This window comes from Zophobas morio, unplaced genomic scaffold (assembly GCF_036711695.1).
Source record: "Zophobas morio isolate AGI-343-1 ecotype UQ-CSIRO unplaced genomic scaffold, CSIRO_AGI_Zmor_V1 ptg000030l, whole genome shotgun sequence".
NCBI classification, from domain to species: domain Eukaryota; kingdom Metazoa; phylum Arthropoda; class Insecta; order Coleoptera; family Tenebrionidae; genus Zophobas; species Zophobas morio.
The window spans coordinates 14018879-14035126 of NW_026972135.1; the positions used below are offsets into that span (position 1 = coordinate 14018879).

At 35.8% G+C, this 16248-nt stretch overlaps 1 protein-coding gene across 1 annotated transcript; it reads left to right on the forward strand.

The window, feature by feature from the left end:
- The first annotated feature begins 3660 nt into the window (after window positions 1-3660).
- LOC135138630 (uncharacterized) lies at window positions 3661-9882 on the forward strand. The gene is made up of 19 exons (XM_064068608.1): window positions 3661-3777; window positions 3839-3976; window positions 4032-4166; window positions 4219-4372; window positions 4423-4811; window positions 4857-5043; window positions 5092-5267; window positions 5311-5440; window positions 5490-5637; window positions 5687-5872; window positions 6223-6277; window positions 7353-7457; window positions 7882-8148; window positions 8206-8359; window positions 8408-8799; window positions 8850-9030; window positions 9080-9252; window positions 9302-9573; window positions 9643-9882. The coding sequence occupies exons 1-19, from the start codon at window positions 3724-3726 to the stop codon at window positions 9833-9835; spliced, it is 3489 nt and encodes a 1162-aa protein (XP_063924678.1). The 5' UTR covers window positions 3661-3723; the 3' UTR covers window positions 9836-9882.
- Window positions 9883-16248: the final 6366 nt, after the last annotated feature.

A 16248-nucleotide genomic window follows, 5' to 3' on the forward strand; every position in this document is an offset into this window, starting at 1 on the left:
GAGTATATAATGTATAATCCGAGAAATCCCGCTTCTTTAAAAATTATAAAATTTCATTCATTTTTGATTTTGTGATTTCCATTTTGTGATAACTCTCCTAAAGTAAAACGAGCGGCATAAATAACACACCCACGGGTCCTGCGCCGTGTGAACACAAATTCTTGGAATTTGCGCTCCCAAGAACGGACAACGCAAAATATATTTAAAGCAACGGAAAAAATGTTCTCTCTGTACTAGGAACAAGCTTAGCATCAAGTGTTTGTGGCGATACATCAAAAGAATGCCACGTAGAAACTAGTTTGATTTGAATGAGTTTTCCATGATCGGAATCAATACATGATCGTTTTCCATGTTCGCCTCAATTTACACGGTTCCAACCCGGAAAACGATCATGTATTGATTCCAACCGTGCAAGCCTCCGAAGTTATTTCAGATTCGTATACCACAAGTACAATAGTATATTGTTGTATAGCATTTAAATCATTTTAAAATAGAATTATTTGAAATAACATCAAAGTTGTTGGTGGGGATGATTAGCCAAAGTTTGTTCAGCGTTTTATCATCTACATGGTATTCCTAACAAACGTACAAAATTTGACCTACTTGTTTCGGAAATTACGACACAGATGACAGATAGATGGACAGACAGCCATACAAAAAGACACATCTGCTGATGGACTCGATTACCAACGTTCAGGAAGTAAAGATTGGAGAAATGGTACAAAGGGAAGACTACGATACAAACAAAATGCCTAGCTAACTTAATATTGTGAAACAAATCAAAATAAATGAAAATTAAAAAAAATAATTAAAGCGATAACTTTTTAATGTGTTTAAATTGAAGAAAATTCTGGCAGTTTATAAAAATAATTTACAAACATATTTTTCTGTGACAAATAAATATTGTTTCAGCAGTTATTATACACGGTAGCTACTATATTACATCGCCTTCAGAACGAGAATAAATAATTGCCTTATTAGATATAAAAATTGTTTAATTTTTCAATTGATTACTATGTTTAAAATAACATTGATTTGATGAGTTTAATGCAATAAAATTAGGTTGATAAAAATTTAAATTACTGAAGGAAAGCTTGCATCATCAAACAGTTAGAGAATCCAAGCATTTTACACATCCACAGTGTGATTTATAATTCTACTATAAATAATTTAAATATATATGATTTAGTTTTGGGTTTCAGAGGTAAGTACTGTAACGAAGCGAATTTTTGTGGGCCGGAAACCGCTGATGCGTACCGCGAAAGCCGAGGGTAAATTCGCGATCGGCGCGCCGACGTGGCCCAGGAACAGGATTCTTGCTTGAAGCTTTAAAGGGTGAAGAAATGCTGTGGTTGTTTTTAAAAAAGTGAGTGTTGGAGTGCAGAACCCCCAGTTGAGACCGATCACCGTAAGTACCGTCTTGGGTTTTTTGCCTGTCGGCGTACCAATCTTTAGATCGCCGCCCCCGAGCGAAAAACCGCACCCCTGTCACCGTTTTTTTGTCAGAAGCCACAAGTCGAAACCGTCTTCGCGATTTCGAGGTTTCAAGGTCGCCACCCCCAAGTCTCAGCCCGTCCTGAAGGAAGTCGCCGCCCAGGAGGAACGACCGTGCAGGACGTCTTATTCTTTTTCTTTGTAAAAGCGTTTGTAATTATTGAATTTAAGATTAGCCGTAAGTTTTATTATCTTAGCCGTGTAGCTGGTGGCAGGGAATAAACCCGATTATTATTTAAAATACTCCCTGCCGTTTTACTTTATTCACGTATTTTCGCGGGCACTCACCACTTCAGATCCGTGTCTCCGGCTTGAGAGCAACCCTGGTGCTCCCTCCCACGTTATCGGCGAGATTCCGAACCGTCCCACCGGAATTTCGTCGCAGTACTTTGTACGTTGTTGGTTCTGTTCGAAACAGCAGGATTTTCTATATCTTGTGCAAAGATATGCTTAAATGTAGCGTCTGTTATCTTCGTGCGTTTGTCTGTTTCAAAATCCTGGTAGTTTGTTTCAACCAGCAGTTACAAATTTCTCACACAAAGGGTTTTTATAAATAATTCTAAGGGCGTACTTGGCCATGGATTTCAGAAATCGCTGAAATTATGCCTCACTGTGACAGTTCTCACGTGTTATTAATGGCATTTTCCACCTGTCAGTTAAAGTGATCGTTTTTATTGCTTTAACGTTTTTCAAGTGTGAATTACAGTATTTCTTGTTGATCTTGGTGCTTGCGTACGAAAATTTGTTTTTGTTCTAGGAAGCGAAGATCGTAAAAATGGTTTATTCTGTTGAATAAAATCATTGTCTTATTATCGCGTTACCGTAAATGGAGAGTGGGTGAATTCTGTAACCGCTTGCAAGCAAGAATATCTGGCCTCTAGAAATGTAATCAACAGATTTGTTCGAACTGGCAGTGTCGACAAAGAGAAATCTCCTGGAAGGCCTTCAGTATTAGAGGAAATTTTTGATGATTTGTGACGACTTGAGCAGAATCCGTAAACATCTTTGACAAGATTTCTTTAACAGTTAGGAGTTCCTGTTGCAACATGAAATTGAACAACTGGTTCAAAGTATTGACGAAAGGATGTTACAGAACATTTTTGAAATTAAAAAGAGAATAAACGTACCCCTTGAATACAATGGTGAACCTTTTAACACTTACTGTGATGTTTAATTCAATAAATTGTGTAAATTGTGGTGAGTCCTTAGGCTTTTTGTAAATTCCAAAAGTGAGCGGCGGCACCTTTCCATGACTTACTTCGATGCTATACATATCAAATTTGCATGGTGCTGTGTATAGGCAATTTATTTCCGAGCTTTGTTTCACCCACAATTGCAACAAAAACATCATATGGTAAGATCGATATAGGTTCGATGATTATTTCGTTGTTATTTTTTTAGTTTTTTGTCAGTTGGATAAGGAATTAATATCTAAAAATCCATATAGTTTGTTCTGCAACTTTCTCAACTGCATAGGCCAAAGTAGTAACGCGAATTACATTGGGATAAATAACTTTTAATTGTTGCCCAACTTTTGGCGATTGTTGACAGCAATAGCAAAATTTTATCCTTCGGAACTGAACGGAAATGAATGGCGATTCTAGCAATTCTTAAATCGTCAGTTTTTTTCCAATTTTTGGCGAATTATTACACTTATGATTTACTAGGCTCATCTTGAGGTAAACATCCGATTAACAAATAAATTTATAAATATAACGTTCACAAAAATTGGTACTTTCGTCTGCCACAAAACACATATAATAGATTCGGACAAATTATCTGAAATAATTATAAAATTGATTAAGTGATTAAGAAAATGAAAAATGCATACTGTCCTTCGTAATCACTGGAAATTTTTTTTTGTATTCTTTTTAACTGCGGCATCCAGAACACTATTTGAAGCAACTGTACTTCTAACTCTATTGTAGTCTTGCAACAGAGATAAGACACTTTTTAACCTCGTCATCTAAGCATTATTATTAAATTTTAATGGTACCGTGGGGACTGCAACAATCAAAACAATTCTTAAATTTAGTGTTATAAAAAAAGTTAAATATAAAATTATGCTAGATAGAACAGCTGTTACATAACGCAATATTTAATACGAGATACTAAATTGTTTGTTTTTGAATGTACTTATTGTGATGTAATCCATCAACTGTGAGTTTATCGCTAAAAGACTTTACTCTAACCCAGCATCCGCCTCTTAATATCTCCACATTAGTCAACATGAAATATTCGGTACTGGCGTTGTGTTTTATTTGTAGCTGTACAACTCTTCAGGTAAGTGCCAGAACAAATTTGCAACCAACAATTTTTTTTATTGCGGCGTTTCCACGTTTAGATTAATAAAAACCCTCTGGTTTATTTACCCAATGGATCAATTTTTGGATTACAATCAACAACCTTACATGGAAAAATATACTATGTTTTTGAAAAAGTACCATATGCGGCACCCCCAATTGGTAAATTACGATTTCAAGTAGGCGACATAAATCACAGAAAATTATTTTTACCTTAAAGTCGTTATTTTACAGAAACCGCAACCACCGCTAAGTTGGAACGGTACACTTAATTGTACTTACTTGGATGTGATGTGCTACCAACTCAATCCAGTCTCAGAACTAAAGCAATCAGAAGATTGTCTATACCTTAATATTTATACACCACAGGCACTTATTCGCCTAAGAAAGTCTCAATTAAGTATATAAATTTGTATTTTAGGTACCATCAGAAAATGCAATTATATCGCTTCCTGTCATGTTTTATATACACGGTGGAGGCTTTGTCGATGGTTACGGCGGTATGTATGGACCAGACTTTTTCATGCATGAAGACGTCATTTTGGTCACAATCAACTATCGCTTGGGACCTTTGGGTACCACCTAAGTGTAAAAACTAATACGTAACTACACACTCATTGTTTAGGGTTTTTATCAACACAAGACGGAGTAATTCCCGGGAACAATGGTCTAAAAGATCAACAATTATCCCTTCAATGGGTTCACAGACACATTAGTTTATTTGGAGGCGATCCTCACAAAGTAACTGTTTTTGGACACAGCGCAGGATCGGCCTCCGTTGGGTACCACCTTCTGAACCCAAAATCTCAAGGCTTGTTTTGGGCAGCCATATGTCAAAGCGGGTCTCCACTAGGTCCTTGGGCGTACCAACGTTGGCCAAGAAAAGCAGCTTTTAAACTAGCTTCAATTTTAAATAACACTGTTGTAACAAATAGTTCTGAAGATTTATTAAACTTCCTCCAAGGGGTAACAGGAGAAGAAATTTACGCAGCAGGCAAGATTTACAACAACTACGTTAGTGAGGGTTTTAATTGTGAATTTAAACTGATTAAAATTTAGATTTTTAATGGCAGTAGTGAAGATATTCCATCCTTGGAAGGTATGAATTGGGCACCAACGTTAGAAATAGACGGCAAAGATGCTTTTATATCCAAAAAAATGTACGGATTGATTGAGTCTGGGGAAGTGATAATAGTACCACTACTTATGGGATTTACTACTGAAGAAAACTTAAATTTTCATTTAGGTTAGTAGCTTGTTTTTGGTCGTTCTCATGATAGAAATTCTTCTGAAGCAGATAAGCAAGAAGTGAAAAAAACTATGCAGATGTATGACGATGATTTAGCAAACCTAGTACCGGTGGATATGGAAATTGAAGATATGTCTCTTCGTAAAGAAATGGGACGCTCAATAAGAAATATGTACACAGGGGGTGCTCCTTTTTCTAAACGCTTAGGAACGGGCATTAAAGTACCTCTTAAAATGTTCAGTGGTTTTATCTCAGATTTTGTAGTTTTCTAGTGACAACGACATGACTCGACCGATAATGAAGCAAGCAGAACTGCTTTCAAAGTATTCCAAAGTATATTTTTATGTTTTCTCGTTTCATAGTCGGTCTGGTATGTACCATGTTTCCTATGACGGTAATTTTTAAAAATGTGGTTATACATGTAAAATATAATGTTGCTTCAGGGGCCGAAAAAGTTGGGCACGGCGAAGAACTATTATATTTATTTTGTTTACGTATTTACGATAAGTGTGATTTTAGTGGACGTCCCAAGTCTGATCAAGTTACGCGAAAAAGACTTGTTAAAGTGTGGAGCGACTTTGCCAAATTTAGGTAATTGAGAAACTTAGGTGACTGTAAGTTTCTCATTTTTTTATTTTAGAAATCCGAGTCCTCAAATTTCTGATTTACTTCAAAATATTTCATGGCCTCAGTTAACAGTGAGAGAGGATACGTTTCCTTATGTAGATATAGGGGAAAATATAACTATCAAAAACTATCCGAACAAAGACCTCTACATTAAGTGGAATAAATTATATGATAGCTTTAATCGAGATGATTTGTTTACGTATTAAAAATATAAATATTGTGAGTAATTAAATTGATTAACGAAATATGTGTACTGGAAAATTACTTCTGAAAATTTTTCGAGATTTTTTTCATAGTCTACACTAGATTAGCGTAGTGTTTTGAAAACTTGTATCTTCATGACTTTGATAAACTCTTGATACTCACCAAAATAGATACTAGAGTTAATAAAACAAATAACATAAAGCTTGATGTGTTCACATGACAACAATAAACAATGTCCTAGTGTGTGTTTATAGAAACCAAGTTATAAATACTATCTCAAGAGGAAATATTCAACTGGTTTTATCTGAATGATAATCAGCTTATAAACAATTTCGTTACTTAAAGTCAGTGTTGGATTGAGGACATAGGGGTCCACCGAGAAATTTACAAAGATCCTGTGGTATTACACACAGATGTTGTTTGGGGACTATTATTACTATCATTATTTTCAGTTTTGTCGGATATATTGGCATTTGGAAAAAATGGTGTGGTTTTTGGAATTTTGATGACACTACCAAGAAAAATGAAACTAGTAAAAAAATTGTGGAAGGTTATTTTGACAAAACTTTCCTCGACCTTGAGTATAGTCCGACAAATTCCGATGCTCCTTTACCTGCATTTTAACAATCCATGCATACATTAATTTTAACTCATCTTAAAAAAATGTTAAAGTTAAATTTGATAACTTTTCGAGTATTTGTTTGGCTGTAGTTTAAGGGAACGAGAATTCTGTCGAAATCAGCTTCGACCAATTTTTTGACTTGTTTTAACGATTCTCATCGTCTTGCCGCACTTGCGATATGTAGAAACGACTTATTCAAATCATAATAACTTGGTGCACCCTTCGCTGTGAGAGTAGTGTCCATGAATAAGGGTTCAAAAATAAGTCGTAGTACACATAAATAATAACGCAAAATAAGCATAAAGTCCCCTTCTCCTTTACCTTTCAAAGTGGATCACGGTTTAAATTAAATTTTGAATACTAGAATTATTCACTACTTTAAATCGCAAATGAGAAATTATGAAACGCAAATAATAATTTGGGAAAAATAACACTGCACGCCAGAATAAAAATAGTTCAGCCTGAATAAATGAATTTATATTTTGTGTTATAAATTAACAGTTCCATATGTACCAAAAACTGGAGGCTTAATGTCACTAAAATACAGAAATGTGTTACAACAATATGGAAGAAAATTTACTCTTAGATAACATAAATAATTGCGGTTTTCTGTATTCAAAAACAAATAGTACAGACAATGTGTTTTAACGAAATCATTGCAAGTGTGGACGTGTTGATTCGGAAATAAATCTAAAATAAAAAAATATATAAAAATACCTACTGCTAAAACTTGATAAATTTTGATAAACATTTTTATGTAAATCACTCTGATCAAAAGGTTTCCTATCCTATAACTTGCTTGTCAGTTAGATTACATCAGAAAAAATTAGCCTCTTGAGATATTACACACAAGTTCGTTCCAACATATACGTATCAGTCACGTTCTTTAGTTTATTATATGAACATGGAAAAGTTTATCTTACTTGTTTTATTTACTGCAAGTCAAACGGGGGCTTTGGTAAGTAACGTCGTCATACAGCTTTTCTGTGCAAATTGTGCTAATGGTATTTATAATATCATAATTAAGTTCTCATTCCCGTAAAATGATAAATCTATACTTATAACCAGAGTTAGGCACAGTGATGAACAGTCGTTTTTAATTTTTAAAGCATTTTAACATCTAGAAGAACTCATATAACTGAGGAAAACCTAAAAAAAGTAGTCATTGTTATTAAGAATTCCCGAAGTTGTAGGCCACGACTGCAATAGCGCTGGCGATCGGAAGACGCCGAAGTCTGCATATAACTATCACCTTGATTACATATTTATAATCATATATATCTATTTTTTATTTTCTGAAATTCTACGATCTGTATATTTTGACTTCAAAAAGACGAAACTATTTTTACATTTGTTTATAAGTACCATACCAACATTTGTAGCTAGGGGCCCCCGAAGTCCAGTTGCCAAACGGACTTATTCGAGGTCGTGAAGATACGACAATTCAGAACAAACATTATTACGCTTTTGAAAAAATTCCATATGCCACCCCTCCACTTGGTGAACTACGCTTTAAAGCACCCATCCCACCTTCAAACTGGGAGGAACCTTTAGACACACTTGATTTAGACGTCACCTGCTATCAAGAAAGAACTAATGCTGATCCAGAGTCCGAAGACTGTCTTTATTTGGCCGTATTTACTCCAGAGGTAAAATATGTTTAAAAGAAATTAGTTTGCCGAGGTCATATTGACACGATTTGACAGCTTCCTGATGAAGACAACAACGTTTTGTTACCAGTAATGGTATTCATTCATGGAGGAGGATTTGTTGGAGGATCTGTTAGACACTTGTATGGCGACCGCATTATTAACGAAGACGTTATTTTTGCTACTTTCAATTACAGACTGGGTCCTTTTGGTAAACGAGAAATATTTTCAACAACTTAAACTAACGTATCTACTACAGGATTTATGTCAACACAAGACGAGGTAATTCCTGGTAATAATGGACTTAAAGATCAACAACTAGCATTAAAATGGATCCACAACAACATCCAACTTTTTGGAGGCGATCCTGACAAGATAACGATTTTTGGCCAAAGCGCTGGATCTGCTTCTTGTTCCTATCAGTTGCTGAACCAAGAATCAAATGGTTTGTTTAGAGGTGCTATCTTAGAAAGTGGTACTTTTTTGAGTCCTTGGACTTACCAGAGAAGAGCCAGAGAAATCGCGTTTGCAACATCTGCTTTCTTAAACGACACTTTTCAAACAAACCGCGACTCACAGGCGTTATTGGAGTTCCTCCAAAGCGTTGATGCAAAGGACTTAGATACTGCATCAGAGCTGTACGATTCTTCAGTAAGTTTTGATTAAAAGTACCATTTTTATTTCTGATCTGACGCCACTAGGAATGCAGTCCTGAGGATATTGAAATACTTCAAGGTTTTTACTGGGCCCCTGTGATAGAAGTAAAAAATCCTGATGCTTTTCTAACAAAGAAAATGTACGGGTTATTGCAAGCTGGCAATGTAGTAGCGGTCCCTGTTTTGATGGGGATGACATCTGAAGAAGGAATTTCCGGCAATCAAGGTAATTTGTTTTATTTAATTAGTGCCTCATTTTGTGAGTGTTTTTGTAGACCCAGATGCTTTTAAAGCGAATTTAGAAGCATATGACGAAAATTTGGACTGGCTGGTCCCTAATGATATGGCAGTAACTGATAAGACAAATAAAATGGAGATCGGTCGCCAAATCAGAGAAATATATACAGGAGGAGAACCTTTGGCGGATCATTTAGGTGATGGTATCAGAGTGAGTATTAAATTCATTTAGATGGTTACTATATCTTGATTGGTTTTAGTATTTCAGTGACACTTCCTTTACAAGACCCATTATAAAACATGCTGAATTCTATTCCCAGTTTGCTGAGACTTACTTTTATCAGTTTTCTTATGATGGAGAACTGGGTCACTACAGTGTTCATTATGAAGGGGCTGAAAATGTTGGACATGGTCAAGAACTGGCGTATTTCTTTTGTAGAGGCACAGATTGTGATATTACGAGTTACCCAGAATCCGATCAATTGACTGGAGAAAGACTAATCAAAATTTGGACCAATTTTGCCAAATACCAGTATGTTTACCTTATAATAAGTTAATTAAGTACTTAACAAACAAATTACATACGTTCATTATTTTTCAGAAACCCAACCCCTGAACCAATCGAGTTATTGCAAAATTTAACTTGGCCTGTGGTTTCCATAGAAGATGGCGACTTTTTGTACGTCGATATAAACGAAAATCTAGAAATAAAGAACCATCCCAAAGAAGAAACTTACAGTCAGTGGATTAAAATTTATGATAGTCTTGGATACAGCGATTTTGACACATATTAGTTGTTATTGTAAGCTTTGTAATAAAAGAGGTTATTTATTTAATAAGTTTTAATGATGGGAGAAATGTAGATTTGGTAAAAAAAGGGTAAATGAGAAATACTTTTAAACATTTTTGTTGCTCGTCGTTGAGTACGCTGAAGAAGTTCTATATCTTTCATCAGAAATGCGCACCAAACAACAACCGCTTATTCTAATAGTGGCCTGATGTGGGTTTTGTATAAAACAAGGAATGATTCCGTTGACAGATATTGAAAGGCTTTGGAAAGAAGGTATAAAGGAGAGTTGCATAATTTGAGCCACCTCCTAATTTGGACCCAAGTCATTTTAGTTAATTGGGAATATATGAGTGACATCTGTTGGTATAGAACGAAAGTTTTAGTTGTAAGTAACTCAACTACTGAATTATTAAAATTGAAGAATACTATCTTCATTATTTAAAAAAAAAAACGTAAAAATCTCGCTTCATGATGTTATAATTCTAGTTTGTTTTGTAAACTGATAACTTGTTCAGTATTTTAAGGTTTTTACTATAAAAGAAAGTTGTTAAGTAATGAGATAAAAAGTGGAGGTTAAATGGACAGAAAATTCGTAAAGATGCCTAATTTGAATCTGGTTTGGTATTTCAAATTGGACCGAATCACCACGTTTGGTTCTTGTGGTGTGTTCAATGTTAGAACGTAATATTTTCAGTATTAACAGATTTATTGTTATGAAATTTTAAATATAACTTGCCCATGACTTATAGGATAAAACACAATTATTGATTATCATATTTTTCTAAATTTTAGTGAAATTTAGGTCAACACCTTATTTAGGTATTTATGAAAATTTTTAGACGCGGCTTTCACTACTGTTTTCAGCTTACAAAACTATATATACCTATATATAACTGTTTCTTCTTCTCTTCACTGACAAAAATCGTCGACAATGTTTTCCCTAGGATTTATATAGATTTGTATACTGAAAACAGTGGTAAAAACCGCGTTTCAAAATTTCCGTAAAAAAGGAGACTTTTGATTTTTAAAAATGTGATGCAAAATTTTTACTAGAATTAAAAAAACAATAACTCTGTTAATAATAAAGATATTACATTCTGAAAATGTATTAAAAGTCCCACGAGCCAAAAGGTAGCCTTTTAAGTAATTGGAAATCTTGTTCATTTCCAGATACTAAAAGTATCTAGATACAGATATAGATATATCGAAGATAAAAGTATCTAGATATAGATTGTTTTCGATTTTTTCGAAATGTATCTAGATACAGACACAAGAAAACAGATACTTTTTGAAGCTTTGGCGAATAAAATAACTGAAAACATTTTTATGTGTTGTTTAACGAATTTTTTAAAATTAACAACATTTCGAACGTATTGTCACCTAAATTATTTCTTCTTGGTGTCAGAATTTGATTCCCGCTACTAAACACCCGTTCCACAGGTGCAGAAGAAGGGATTGTGGTATTAAATTTAAAAAATAAACATTTTACTGTAGCATAGTTATTCAAGACTGAAAAATCTTTTCTTTTGTCCTACAAATAGGCCATCGCTTCGTTCTTTGATGTGTCGCAAATTGTGCAATATTTATTACGTACGCTTAAAAAGAATATTTTTTTTGTTTTTATTCCCATACTACAGTGTCCAAATTGTGTTTGAGTATATCTAATAAATATCTCCAGCATTAAAATTAATATTTCGAAAGAATACCGGAAATGATTATTCTGTGCTGAAGGTCTGTTGTCGGCAACCTGTCATAAATTATTATTCTTCAATATCGGCTTACGATGTTTTTATGACCATGTCCGGTAATCGTCTATCCCGGTGCGGCAGGTATATACATTTTAGGAAGAATTGCTGGTTCCGTTTAAGGCAAAATAAGTACAATTTCTTAGAGAGGTATTTAAACCCCTTACAGGATCAAAGGCTGCCTGGCAGGCCGGAATCACGAGAGTGCAACTTTTTTTTTGAAACTCATTTTCTGAGAATATATCACGATAAAATATTCTACCGAGGGTTCTAAAAATATTAATTTTATTGCCCTAGATGTACACTTAAACATAATCGGCACATTCTAGGGCAAAACGGACCTGCCAAGCCCGCCTCGGGTTAGGTTCAACAATGAAAAAGTGAAGAAATGACACATGTGGCAACAGGAAAAGATGCTACATTTGTCTGAAAAATAAAGGTATCAAACAGTAACAAATATGCGATTTATGCGAGAGAAATGTATGTATTGAACATTCGACTAGTCGATTTCAGAACTAATTTGTGTTAATTGAAAAAATTAATCATTATGTAACACGCAATTATTATTTTCTAAAAATAATAACATACCTTAAACAAATATTTTTACTATTAAAATTACTCTTATTTAATAACACAAATACAACCAGCGGGCCTACCGGACCCGGGTTGCTCAGGTACACAGATAAAATGCATTGCCCCGATAAGTGTAAAACGCAGTGAATAGTGAATTGTGGTTTATGGTTTTTAAAATATCATCTTACCATGGCTTAGATTTATTACCCCTCAGGATTATATTTAAAGATGTATAAGTACTAAAAGGCTACAATGTAGGAAATGATGGTATTTAAAATATGAAAATTTCCGTGACAGAACACTATTAGTGAACCTCTTACCTCTATTTTTGTTTATGTGACCAAAATCACCAACATGAAGTATCAAAAATTACTACAAGTATAACTCAACTAATAGCTACTGAAAAAAAAGTGAAATAAAAAAATGTATCTAAATCTGCGTCATTAATTTTGTATCTAGATACAGATATTTTGTGCTTAAATTCGATTTTATCTAGATACAGATACTAGATACCCAAAAATGTATCTAGATACTGCCCAACACTGTTTATTTCCAGAATGCCTTGAAACGGCTGTTGAAGCTTATCGGTCTGGTGGGGAGAGACACTTAAAGCACGAAAATAAAGTAGACAATGGTCTCAAGAAATTCATGGGGCGATGTACTACGTTTACCAAAAATCTAGAAGAAAAATTAGCAAAATAAATTATCTTCTACAATTTGAAGAGAACTTGTATGGTTTAACCATTGCAGATGTCAGGAAGCTGGCTTTCGAATGGGCGGATAACAATAAAGTTCCCCACCGTTTTAAAAGCGAAAAAAAAATGGTTGGCAAAAAATGATTCTATGAATTTATGAAAAGGAATCCCAAACTATTCTTACGCCAGCCAGAGTTAACTTCGATTGCTCGGGCAAAAGGCGTTAATAAACAACGAGTCATGGAATGTTTTGATATTTTAGAGCAAGTTATGGATAAATATAAAATTACGTAGATGAATTAGGTTATAGTACGGTTCAAAAAAGAAAACAAAAAATCGTTGCCCAACGCGGTAAAAGACAGGTTGGGGGAATCACTAGTGGAGAGAGAGCAGTGCTTACTACGGCAGTGTGCTGCGTCAATGCAACAGGCCTTTACATTCCACCGATGATCATCAAGAAAGCGACAAGCTCCAGAACTAGGAATTGGAGTTCCTCCAAGTATTATTTGCGAAATTTCTGATAGTGGATATGTTCATTCTGAGCTTTTTGTTGTGTGGTTAAAACACTTTCATTCAATAGTTAAATCCTGTCCTGAGAAACTCGTCTTGCTTTTATTAGATGGACATTGTTCGCACGACAAAAATTTAGAGGCTTTGCAGTTTTGCAAAAAAAATAATATCCATTTGCTCCAGTTGCCAGGTCATACTACCCATCGACTTCAGTCTTTAGATGTGACTTTCTTTCAACCCTTGCAGAATTATTATGTGCAAACCAAGAATCATGGATGCGTGCTAAACCTGGAACTTCGTTCGTTATCTGTTTATAATGTGGCAGCATTGATAAGAGAAGCGTACGGTCGTGCAGCCACTGTTGGAACTGCAGCAGGAGCATTCAAGGGAGCAGGAATTTGGCTAGTAAACCGTCAAGACCATGACTTTGAACCATCTGCTGTAACGAAGCGACGAATTTTCGCGGCCGGAAACCGCGAAAATACATACCGCGAGAGCCGGGCGTAAATTCGCGATCGCCGCGACTCCGCGGCGAAAGACGAGGATTCTTACCTGAAGTCTTCGGTAGTGAGGAAGTGCTGTGGCTGTTTTCTGGGTGAAGAAGAGTTTTTTTTTAGAATTGTGCAGTTCGACCCTCCGACCACCGTAAGTACCTTTTGGGTCGCCTGCCTGTCTAAGTACCGGTTGTTGAATCGCCGCCCCCGAGCGAGAAACCGTGTCACCGTCACCAGGTTTTTTTGTCACCGTCAGAAGTCGAAACCGTCGTGCACGCGTTGTTACCGTCACCGCGCTCCCCCCCCCCCCCCCCGGTCGCCGTACCGTCTTCGGGCTATTTCCAGGTCTCCAGGTCGCCGCCCCCAGGTCCAGAAGGAACGACCGTGCCGAGCATTTAATTTAATTTTGTTTGTAAAACCGTTTTGTAGTTATTTAAATTGTTTAGCCGTAAGTTTTATTATTTTAGACGTGTAGCTGGTGGCAGGGAATAAACCCTATTTATTGTATAAAATATCCTTGCCGTTTTATTCATAATTCTCGTGTTTTCGCGGGCTCTCACGACCTGAATTCCGTGTCTCCGGCCTTAGAGCACCCCGCCGTTCCCTCCTCCGGAGAGGGAGCTGGCGCCCGAGCGACCGCCGCTCCTGACTGAAGGCGCCACCCACGACGGCGTGAAGGTCGCCGCATAAGCTTGGTCGGTCAGACGTGTTTCTGATACTAGTCAACTCAAAGCTTGGCACCCAAGTACGCCGCCACCCCACACGTTATCGGCGAGATTCACCGTCCCGTCCCTTCCGGAATTTCATCGCACTACTATTTTACAGTCTGACGCAGCAAAATCGCTCCTTACTTAGCTTACCCTTTACATCAACTAGTTACGTTAGAGATACTAGTATATTTCCTATTTTAACCTGATAGAAGTATTACATTCCCCATTTGATCATAGGGCCGCTACTACTCCAAGTCAACAACAAGGTTGCTCTTCACTTAGTTCACCCCTTCCATCAACTAGTTGTGCCAAAAATATGAGCGAATCTCTTATTGCGTCTTGCAGAAAACATTCCTCGCCCCTTCACTCAATAGAAAAACAATTCAGTTTGTACCAGATTTCGCCACTGTCGACCGGAGGAAAAAAGACATGTGAACGACAAAGCAAGGCATCCCAACCTGCTAATTAGAACAGAAAAAAAAGTTGAACAAAAAATTAATAAAACAAAAAAAAAGAGATCTGATAAGCTAAACATGGATTATTGGAACTCAGATGTAGAACTGCATATGTGTTTGTATTGATAGGAATCAACTACATTTTGCACAAGTTTAGTAACGTGTTTAAGCGGTTGGTTAAGATAGTGTAATGCTCAATAGGATCATCAGCCATTTTAAATTCGTCCGCAAAGAAAGACTGGTAAGATTTAAATAAGTAACTTAGGTCAGATATGTATGGGGCGAATAAGGCAGGATCCAGAATGGAACCCTGTGGTACACCTGATTTGACAGGAAAGGTGTTGGAACAGGAGTTATAAACTTTGACAAACATCTCTTGATTCCCATTTTACTGATTTGGAGTAACAATCTACGGTGGAGACTTTGTCAAATGCTTTCTGAAAGTCGATATATATATATGTCAACAGTATCATTTTGCTCAGTGGTCCTAGACCATTTGTCTAAACTTGAAAAGAAACAAATCGTCTTTAAGCGGCGGGGTAGAAAACCATGTGTAGCTGGAAATAATCTGTTATCTAAGCCAAAGGAAATAATACGTTTGCTGATAATTTTTGCCATTACCTTACAACACACTGATGTAAGAATTATTAGTTTATAATTGCTGCAGTCAGTCTTACATCCTTTCCTAAAAATTGCCGTCACAGATGATTTTAATTAAATAGAAGCGAGAACACTGGATGATAACGATTGAAACAAATAGGTATGTGCCAAAGGTTTAGAAAGTTGGGCGGCGAATCTTTTCAGGAAGAAAGGGGAGATGTTGTCAAGACCAGGTCAGCTACGTTCTTTAAGACTGAGCACTTCTTTACAAACTATTTATTCATTTATTTCAACACTTTATAAGAAGGTAGTTGTAGAAAAATTTGTTGAAACAGTGTTGGGAAAGGTATCGCTATCTTCATTACTGTAGAACCTTTCAAAGAATTGAACGATAAATTTCACAGACATAGAAGTAGATGAACAAAACAGGCCATTATTGTTTTTCACTAGCGGAACAGGGATCTTAGTGAACAATTTCCGTTAGTATATTTATATAAGGGATCTCAGAAATAAGTACATTAATTTTAATCAGTTATAGAGCTCATTGAACTCAACAACTTTTTTTAGTAGAGTTTTGTCAAGAACTTTTTAATTATCAAGTTAAAAATTGTTAAAGTTATACCCCAATTAAGGTT

Bases quoted from the DNA above. Each gene is read 5' to 3' on its own strand.
- LOC135138630 (XM_064068608.1), top strand. From the start codon at position 3,724: ATGAAATATTCGGTACTGGCGTTGTGTTTTATTTGTAGCTGTACAACT. The intron at 5,044-5,091 runs GTTAGTAGCTTG...ATTCTTCTGAAG, and splicing joins AAACTTAAATTTTCATTTAG to CAGATAAGCAAGAAGTGAAA. The intron at 5,638-5,686 runs GTAATTGAGAAA...TTTTTATTTTAG, and splicing joins AGCGACTTTGCCAAATTTAG to AAATCCGAGTCCTCAAATTT.